The sequence below is a fragment of the Lingula anatina genome, chromosome 1 (assembly GCF_051362555.1).
Source record: "Lingula anatina isolate TDL-2025a chromosome 1, LinAna3.0, whole genome shotgun sequence".
Classification (NCBI taxonomy): Eukaryota; Metazoa; Brachiopoda; class Lingulata; order Lingulida; family Lingulidae; genus Lingula; species Lingula anatina.
Window position 1 is genome coordinate 26,434,159 of NC_141767.1, and position 9,545 is coordinate 26,443,703.

Below are 9,545 nucleotides of genomic sequence, written 5' to 3' on the forward strand. Positions count from 1 at the left end.
CGTTGAAGTCTTACCCAATTACCGAACAAAGGTGCAAACACTGTTCTACCTTCTATCCGGTAACTAAAAACACTTTGAAATGACGTTTACTTCAAAACGCAGTAATTATGTTACATGGGAGATCTTTCAGCCACCTTTTAACGGCGCAGGTATTCACAGTTCTAGTTAACAAACGCCTTTAAAGGAAAATACTCTGTCGGATTCAAGATCCATGTGGGGGGGGGGGGGTCACAGTGATAAAAAGCAGATTACCTTAAGTCACTCTGTATGTCTGCGTGGGAAATCGATCTAGCAAGCCAAAGAGATTATTGGCATATCGTATCACTGTTTAATTGCATGGGCTATTGTGTCTGCCTTTTAATAATTGTGGCTGGCGATGAACATATTATCTCTCTTTCTCTTTTTGTGGATATTTGCTTTGTATGCTAAGTTCAAGAAGAGGCTTAATGTTTGGTAGACTTTCTGATTTCATCACATCTTTGAAAGGTTACATTAATTGTAACATGATTAGTCGGGTGATCGATGTAGGTAATGTTTACCTTATTCGGACTTTTATTGTAAGTATAATGCACATTATTGATCTACCGCATAAGTAAAGTGAAATTGATTATGTGATCAATGACGAAATTTGTTGATGGGACTATAACTAAAAAGTATTCCAAAGGCTGCGTTCGAACATGGCTGGTCTCGGGCGTTGGGCGAAAGTGGCCGTGGTGTGGCTAGTTTTGAAGCAGTGGACTGTTATCCAGGCTACGGAAGGTAACATAACAAAGTTAATAACTTTCAACTTATCTAATGAAAAGGTTATTTCTTCTAATGAGGCAATAGCGCAGGGAAAGAATATTAATACAGTACCAGTGGATTTTGATACGGTCAATATTGGCAATTTTCGCTACAGTCTTCGCACAGTCAAAAAATGAATCTTTTTTCTTTAAATTGTTGACGATTGCTGGTTTATTTATTTATTTGTACTTCCTTTCATGTTTCGTTTTTAATTGGCTAGTAGAAAACAGAGTCAAATAGCAACTTTTGCTTGGCCCTTTTAGTGTGACTTGTATTTCGTGTTTCTGACAATTGCTACCAAGAGGAAATAAGCATATGAATGACACAGTAATTATAGATTTTATCAAAGTATCCCATCAGTCGAAATACATGTTACTCTTTTTATTATCAAGAAAAAACGCCAAATTGTTTGTGACATATTTTATCATCTTTACTTTAGGTACATTTACATCTTTATTTTAAGTACTTTTATCATCTTTATTTGATGTTAAGTGTGTGAACATTTTAAGGTTCAGACTTGCCCTCAAAAAAATAAAGTGCGTGCCTGAAATAATCTGCAGTAAAACTGCGCCTCGTTATAAAAGATAACTTAGTGAAATTTATATCTCATTCACCTCAAAAATCAATTGTCAGGGTGTGTATTTCTGCTATACATAGCATTCAAAAGAAAAAATCGATCACTGTTTTTTCACTTTAACAATAGAAGTTTTCCGCTTCGAATGAGCTGCTAATTAATCTGTTGCGAGGTGAACGTGGAGGAAAAGAAATAAAGGTAAACCGCGAATGAGCAAAAATGTTCCTTAGCTTTGTGGCTGGATCATACATGAAAATCATCAAAAACAAGCCTTATTTAGGCTTGTGTTTGATAATTTTCATGTATGTAAACCGTGAACTTTCCAATGTGCATTCTAATCATGTTTACCAATGTGGCTTACTAGAGGGTGTAAGTATAAAATTTCTTTGATTTCTGAGATCTCTTGTTGTTGATAATAATATCTTTTCAGGACAGTGGCGCAAGCCTCTTGGTGTCTGGATTATGGACGATGTGCACAACTACCATGACGTTAGCGGTGGTATAAATCACGCCTCTTCCGCCGGAGGTTCCATTTCTAAAACCACGGGGCCAAGAGGGGAAACAAACGGCGGAACACAGTTTATCGGGACATCGGATTCCTATGTGATCCTCGGCAATGACGGGGGTTTAGACGCCCGGTATTCTTTCACGTGGGTGGCATGGATAAAGAATGAGGGTTCCACGGAGGCACCCCTGTTCAGTTTTCATAACTCCGGAGGTGACAATTTCGGACTTCATTTTTTTCAACATCCAAACGACCACTCGTTCACGGTTGTGTTTCGGCAACGGAGTGACGGCGCTAGCACGAACAACTTTTACACTGTTGCTAACGTCCTGACGCTGAATACGTGGGTCTTGGTTGCAGTCACCTACGATTATACCCTTGGGGTGATGAAAGTTTATAAGGATGGTCAGGTATGGTTAATCTGCTCATTATTTAGATCCATTTAAATAAAAAAGATGCCGGCTGTTGAAAATGAAACCCTGATAATATCTATTCAGTATTTTTTTTTTTTGCAAGATTGTACCTGAAATAGCGTTTGTGCAGGCAGCATGATTGTTTGAATGGGTAGTTGCGTGTTATGACAAGTAAAGTGCTTTAAGGCGTTCTTCATTCCACTATCACTACCATAGCCACTGTAACTGATACATGAATCATGCGTATGCAGTTTTTGTAAGTTTCATAACAAAATAGACCATAAAATGCAACTTTTAAAAAATCTTAAAAGATGTTAATTTTTGTCATTGCAATCACTACTCTCTTGGTCAGGTGGTCCATACAGAGTACCCTGGACAATATGAACATTCAACTGATGGCCAGTATGTGGCTATCGGTTCACGGAATTCTCTGGCCTCCGACAGCAGACATTTTGCCGGAGTGATGTCCTGTATACACTGGTATGATGTTGCCTTGACCCAAGCTCAGGTGAAGCAAATTGGTGCCAACTGCTTCACACAAGGTGAAAATGCGTCAAACCCTGTCTCTAATTTGAAAATTGTTTGTAATAATACTGTCTTGATACTAAATAATTTACAGTTGTTTTAAATAGTTGGCTCAGAATAATATGATGATGCCTAAAAGTTTTGTAGGTTTTATTTAATTTCGTCAATCCTGTTTAGTTAAGGCTTATGTAATCTTCAGGTTTACCCATCACATTGCAGGTTTACCCTTACCAGCTGGCTGGTGGCCACTAGACAGCGACTATAAAGGACTTGACGTTACTGGGAATGGGAATAACGCAATACTCAGCAATGTGAGCCCTCATACCGGTCCATTCCTAAACAACATTGGCTCCTACTATCTCCGAGGAAGTTCAGATTCTTACATTGAAATCCCGAACAACGGCAAGCTTGACGTGAGGTATTCGTTTACATATATGGCGTACATCTGGCCCACCCAATTGTCTGGAAATGGGCTGAATGGAGAGGGCCCATTGTTTGACTACTACGCTGGGACAGGTGCCACATGGGCAGAGCACATTTGGGTTACGGGCCAAGGTCTCTCTCTCTACGTATGCAGTTTTAACAGGAATTTTGCGTCGACGGGATGCACATCGAAAAATATCATTACCAGTTTTTCTTGGCAGCATCTTGCATTAACCTATGATTACTGGATAAATCGTATTACTCTCTACAAGAATGGTGTACAGGTGTTCACTTATACACCAACAAAATCTGAAATTGGTACCGCAGGTTCTTATATAAGAATAGGCGCAAAGGTCGGCGATAACCGTTTTTATCAAGGGAATGTCGGCTGCCTCAAATTATATGGAACCCCGTTGTCTCAAGCCGAAATACGACAGTCAATGCATTACTGTTCCCCGAAGGGTCCATCGATTTTACGCAGTAAGATAAAATAATGCATTTTTAAAATATTTCATTACAAAAATATCCGCATGTCCAATCGAGAAGGTCTAAACAGTTGTATCGATAATATCGATAAATACTTATTCTTTGTTGAGAAAAAGTAGGACTTATTGTAATATTCAATGTAAATAATTACATTTTCTACATGCACGTTCTCACCTAAAACTCTTCTCAAAGACTTTTTGTCAGCCATTTTTCTTTTTCTTTAAGCGTATCCGTTACCAGCTGGATTTTGGCCCTTCAGTAAAAGCTACAGCAATGAAGACATCTCTAGTCATGGTATTGACGCCGATCTGTATGAGACATCATTCGTCACTGGGCCTCATGGTGATCCGAATGGTGCAATACGAGTTTCGGGAACCAGCACGTCTTATATTGAGTATCCTCAGAGCACTGTGCTGGATGCAAGATTTGCCTTTACTTTGATGCTTTGGTATTTACCAGGTAAGCAACATTCTTAAATGTGTCGTTTGGGAAACTTACAGGTCAGACGTAAGAACACTTCGCGTTGTAAAGCAAATAATAATGCTTAAAAAAATGCTAACTGTAAAAGTGCAATGCCTTAAACTTAAAGCGTGGCAATATTTTGTTGAGACAGTGAAAAATTTCAATTAAATTCTGTAAGTTCGTTTGAAACTGTACTTTTTCAAATGTAACAAAAATAGGTCGGTACCAGTTAGGCCTAATAGCCAATTCAAAATGACATTTTGTTAATCATCGAAGAGGCATACCTACCATATACATGCGTTTCGTATTACCTTTTTCTTCTTGTTAGTCGAGTTGCTACACCCTTACGTCTCATACGTAAACCTGGGAATTCTGTTATCTATGCACTTTTATTTATCCCGGGTATCAAGGTGATCTAAAACAAATTTGCATGTTTGTCCTTTGCTGCATCTTTTAGGTGGTGAGCCAAGTGGTCCTATATTCCAGAACGAGCATCCCACAACTGGCTGGGGATTGGTTATTTGGCAGCACTCTTCGAAGGAGAATTTGTATGTGGCCCTTAGGCAATGGTCTGATGGAGCGCATATTTCGGACTGCACATTTCAGAATATATTTGAGGAAGATGTTTGGTTACATCTAGCTGTTACATACAATTATGGCACTGGCATAGTTACTGCCTATAAAAATGGAATTGAGTTTGGAACTGCTAACGTCGGATCTGTCGAAGTGGCGACAAATTATGAATTTAGAACTGGTAATTCTCTCTTTCTCTCTCTCTCTCTCTCTCTCTCACACACACACACACACACACACTGATGTGTAACTATATTGTACCGCTCCTGTCGCTCTTGTCATTGTTCTGTATCTTGCATATGGCTGTATAGTGTTCACTACAATTTTAGTACAGCAACGCAATCCCTTTTCGCAGTCTCTTGGATGATGTCCTTCTTCCACACTTCCAATATGTCAGTCTCTTTCTAGATGATAGTAACGTTTTCAATAAGGAAACCATAATAGAAAAAAGGACCGAGCTATATGGTAGTATTCAGGAAAGTACAAATATATTTATATACATCAGGTGTCAAGAAAAGTGACAGCAGAGTTATAGATGCCAGTCTGTTCTGCTTGAAGTGGTACACGACCGATCTGGATATTAATCAGATCAACAAAGCCAAAGATCAATGTTCTCCGGATATGTTGCAGCTCTTCAACAAAGGTACTATATATATAATTTTCGTTAGAAAACATTTGATACATTTTAAGAATTTTTCAAATTATTTGCTTACAGCTTCAATAGACAACAAATAGTACAATGTTTTTGTGCATATTATCAAATTAAACAGTTCGCTTCAATCGTTCTTTCTTTTCTCAAGTATCTGTAGCAACGCACAGTCCACAATGCGCTTTTCATCATGGCGTTTATTTGAAAAAATATATAACTATACAAGTGTCAGACACAAAGTGATGCCCAACTTGATCTTATGCTCACGTTCTACCTATCTGCAGATGGCATACAGCCCAAACCAGTGGGTCTTTGGATGCTTGGCGGCAAGGACGGTCTGAAAGACAAAGGCCGTGGTGGAAATGACGGAGTGCGCAGCCAGACTCACATTCAACAGGATGGACCTCGTGGAGAGCCATACGGATCGTTCTACTTCAACGACTCGCCAAGTGATCGTATACGGATACCAAACAATGGGTGGTTAGACGTTAGACGTTCCTTGACTGTTGGGGTCTACATTTACCCAATGTCTGTTAGCAGCACTGCGTATATCGTAGAGTGGGACATGCCGGGTGGGACCACTACGTATGGCCCTCACATAGCACTTATGTCAGGAGGACGAGTGTACTGCAAATTCAATACATATTATCAATCGAACGGAGCCACCGGTGGGCCGTATGCTACGTCACCTAATGGCGCCGTTCAAGAACAGAAATGGCAGCACCTTGCAGTTGTCTACGACTACGATAGCGGGGAGGCAAGTGTCTGGGTGGACGGGGAGGTTAAGCACAGTTTCTACGCCGGCCAACTCCAGTTAGGAACTCACGACAACTTGTACATCGGACATGGCTATGCTTCAACAGGGAGTGACTTCTTTGGTCGTATGGCTTGTTTCCAAATATATGACGTCGCACTCTCTCAGACACAGATTATAGCCAGCAAAAACCTGTGCGTACCTGAAGGTGAGCTATTATTGATATTATTGTGATTTAAACAGTAGTTGTTTTTTCTGGCGTTTATCTTTGAATCTTTGTACTGAACGAAACAAAACGTGAATTCAAGTGGTGAATTTGGATACAGCGTTGGATTTTGAATTAATGGGAAAAATATTGAAATGATGGAGAAAGTATCAAAATGAAATTGAGTTACAGAGTAGGCCCTACTGGGTAAAGCGAGTTTTGAAATTGATTTGCAGTATATGGATTTTTCATATCGAAACTCGGAAAAAAATAACATTTCTCAATAATACTGGCTTTTAATCACTATTTTTAATTGGAAATGGCAGACCAGAGATCTCGGACGACTACCGTACAAATTCAGTTTTTCAAGTCCTTTTTGCAAGACGTAGTTAATTAATAACACCTTTGCGACTTATATGTTACAGGGGGACTTCCTCGCCCAATAGGTCTGTGGCCGTTGAACTCCCGATATCAAGGTCTGGACGTCAGCGGAGGAGAGAGCCACGCCTCTTTAGGAAATGTTACCTTTTCCCCGGGTATGTAACTGCGATCAGACTAAAATATTCCTATTTTCTTTACATTTCCTCCCTGTCAAAGGGCAAGCTATCAGTGATAGACTGAAATCGGTAGATTAGTGAACATTGATAAATTGAAATTCTGATTAGTTTATAGAAATGACTATGTTATTGTTATTGAATGCTGTATTTGTGTGTTTATATTGATTTTCTTATTTAAAGGGCTCGATGCGTTTTTTTTTCTCCTGTCACGACAGACCAATGATTTTGCCAGGGATAAGCATAGCCCTATTCTGAGTCCGTAAAATTTCATATATTGACTAAAAATGCAAAGATTATATTGTAGCCGACTTTTTAGATATAATTTTAGTGAAAGTACATAATTATTTGATTTTAGGCCACATGGGACAGATGGGTGGAGCAACTAGTTTTTCAGGGACGGCTGATAGTTACATCGAAATTGCAAATAGCGGAGCTCTGGATGCCAGATTTTCTTTTACATATTTGGCATATGTATACCTCTCTAACACTACAATTGGACCAATATTCAACTTTGGGTCAAACGCATCTACGCAGGGTAATTACGGACTACATGCGTGGGTCACGGGCGGGTATAGTTTTTTCGTTCGTGTAAACGAAAGAAGTGGATACTGGGGGGTTTCTATGGGCAGTACTATGCCATTGAATAGCTGGCAGTTTGTTGGAGCGACATATGACTATGCCTCTGGGATGTTGCGTACTTGGTTTAACGGCATAGAACAAGACAATTTATACGTGGGTCGTTTGGAAGTGGCCACAGAGGATTACGTCCGTATGGGGTCCAGAAGAGCAAGCTACGGTGACAGCCGTTACTTCTTGGGAACACTGGAGTGCGTGCAGTTCTACAACCTACCCCTAAGCCAGTCGCAGATTAAAAAGGCAATGGAACTCTGCAAAGGAGCAGGTTTGTACCCCCCACGTCCCCTTTATCTCGTATGTAAAATGTTTTGCACATTAAAAAGTATCGATTCCATTGGTTTGATATAGAATCCGTTTTGGCATGACGTCAATCCTTCTATCGGCATATTTAGTCCAATAGTTCGAAATCGATATCCCGTTGTTCTGTGTATAATTAGGATCGTTATGAATGAAAAAGAAAGCTTGATGATTTGAACTCCTTAGGTGAATCATGAGCGTTGAGATCTATAAAGAAAAAATATGCAAGATGGAAGCTCACACAAGTAAAACTGCAATAATATTTTGTCGCTTTTTCAATTTTAGGACATCATTTCAGTAGTCCAAGCAACGTCCCCACCGGATACGGTACGGCGGTGTCACAGGTCACATGGTCTACGACAGCCCGCGTTCTCTCCGAGTGCATTGCAAAGTGCACTACGGCAGAGACTTGCCTCTCTGTGAATTACCAAGATGTTTTCGGTCAACCAAGTCAGTGTGAACTATCCGCTGCCATTTCGAAGTTCAATTCTTCGGTTCAGTTTGAGGATAAGGGTGGGACCTATAAATACTTTGAAATGGACCACAGCGTCAACCACATTTGCGTTTGAATGTTTCTTCGAAACCTTATATAGCAGAAAGATGTTAAGAGACAAGACAATCAAGAACGTTAAGATTAGGGTCTGGTTTTGACTTTTAAGATTGGAAAAAATATAGAATCGTTGTATAAAACCACGTGTTTTATAATTTAGATGTTTTACTATATTCACTTATTCGGTTTAGTTTTTTTTTCCAAATTCTAAATTAAATGCCAGTAGTTTCAGCGACAAGATAATTTAATGACCGTTTTAACTTTGAAGTGAACTACTGTGCAGCTATATCATCTGCGGGGTTTTGGCTTGAAATTTCATTAATGTATTGGCAGTTGTAACATTAGGGCTATTAATGCATATCAGAAGGCACAGTTTGTGGGGATACATGTATAAATTGAAAATTGTGACTATTAACTTTTCTGAGGTCTGAGCAATATACCACTATAAATAAACCGTTTGATCTTCAATCCAGGAAAAATAACCATATTTCAGAAGAAAATATAATACATTGTTTACATAGGTTGTATCATACCCAAATCATTAGTCCTTACAATTGAAAGGAAAATTGGGAGTATGTAAGGCAACAAATTTCACATGAACTCTTTTTGCCTTCGATGTTATTGTTTGCTAAATATAAAGGTTCGACGTGGCCGTATAGGCCTACTTTGCTAAGAAAATGGTAAATTGTTCCTCAAATACATTTTCAATAGCACCATTACGTCCAAAATTGCAACTCTAATTCAATTTCATGTCTGTAGATAAAATCAGATTGACAATAAATAATTATGCGTGTGTGATAACTCGTGTCTTTTCATTGTTTCTTTAGATGCAAATGCAATAGCTTTTTAATATTAAACCATACCGCATGAAGTACCCTCAAGGCAATCTGCTCTGAGACTCGGATCAAATCAGAAACCTTGTAAGACTGTATTTATCGATATAAACAAATACAATTGCTTAATAGGTGTGCAATTTATAGGCCTACCACTTGTCCCGTTCTCCAACGTATCAGTTTTTAGAGGTATACTGTAACAATCTATAGCAAGAATAGTACTGAACATTTTGGAGAAAACTTAGTAAGACATTATCTGCAGTTGATCGATTCATCTTGATATGTCGTCGATTTATGGTTTTAATAAAGCAATGCGCAAT

The 9,545-nt window shown here is 39.0% G+C and overlaps 1 protein-coding gene across 1 annotated transcript; it reads left to right on the forward strand.

Moving 5' to 3' along the window:
• The first annotated feature begins 274 nt into the window (after window positions 1-274).
• LOC106181945 (uncharacterized) lies at window positions 275-9,223 on the forward strand. The gene is made up of 11 exons (XM_013566513.2): window positions 275-759; window positions 1,788-2,272; window positions 2,628-2,817; window positions 3,020-3,703; window positions 3,935-4,168; window positions 4,629-4,925; window positions 5,250-5,387; window positions 5,678-6,355; window positions 6,778-6,888; window positions 7,265-7,810; window positions 8,128-9,223. Exons 1-11 carry the CDS (start codon window positions 678-680, stop codon window positions 8,409-8,411), a joined length of 3,729 nt encoding a protein of 1,242 aa, XP_013421967.2. The 5' UTR covers window positions 275-677; the 3' UTR covers window positions 8,412-9,223.
• The last annotated feature ends 322 nt before the right edge of the window (window positions 9,224-9,545 follow it).

Bases quoted from the DNA above. Each gene is read 5' to 3' on its own strand.
- LOC106181945 (XM_013566513.2), top strand. From the start codon at position 678: ATGGCTGGTCTCGGGCGTTGGGCGAAAGTGGCCGTGGTGTGGCTAGTT. The intron at 5,388-5,677 runs GTACTATATATA...ACCTATCTGCAG, and splicing joins GTTGCAGCTCTTCAACAAAG to ATGGCATACAGCCCAAACCA. The intron at 7,811-8,127 runs GTTTGTACCCCC...TTTCAATTTTAG, and splicing joins GGAACTCTGCAAAGGAGCAG to GACATCATTTCAGTAGTCCA.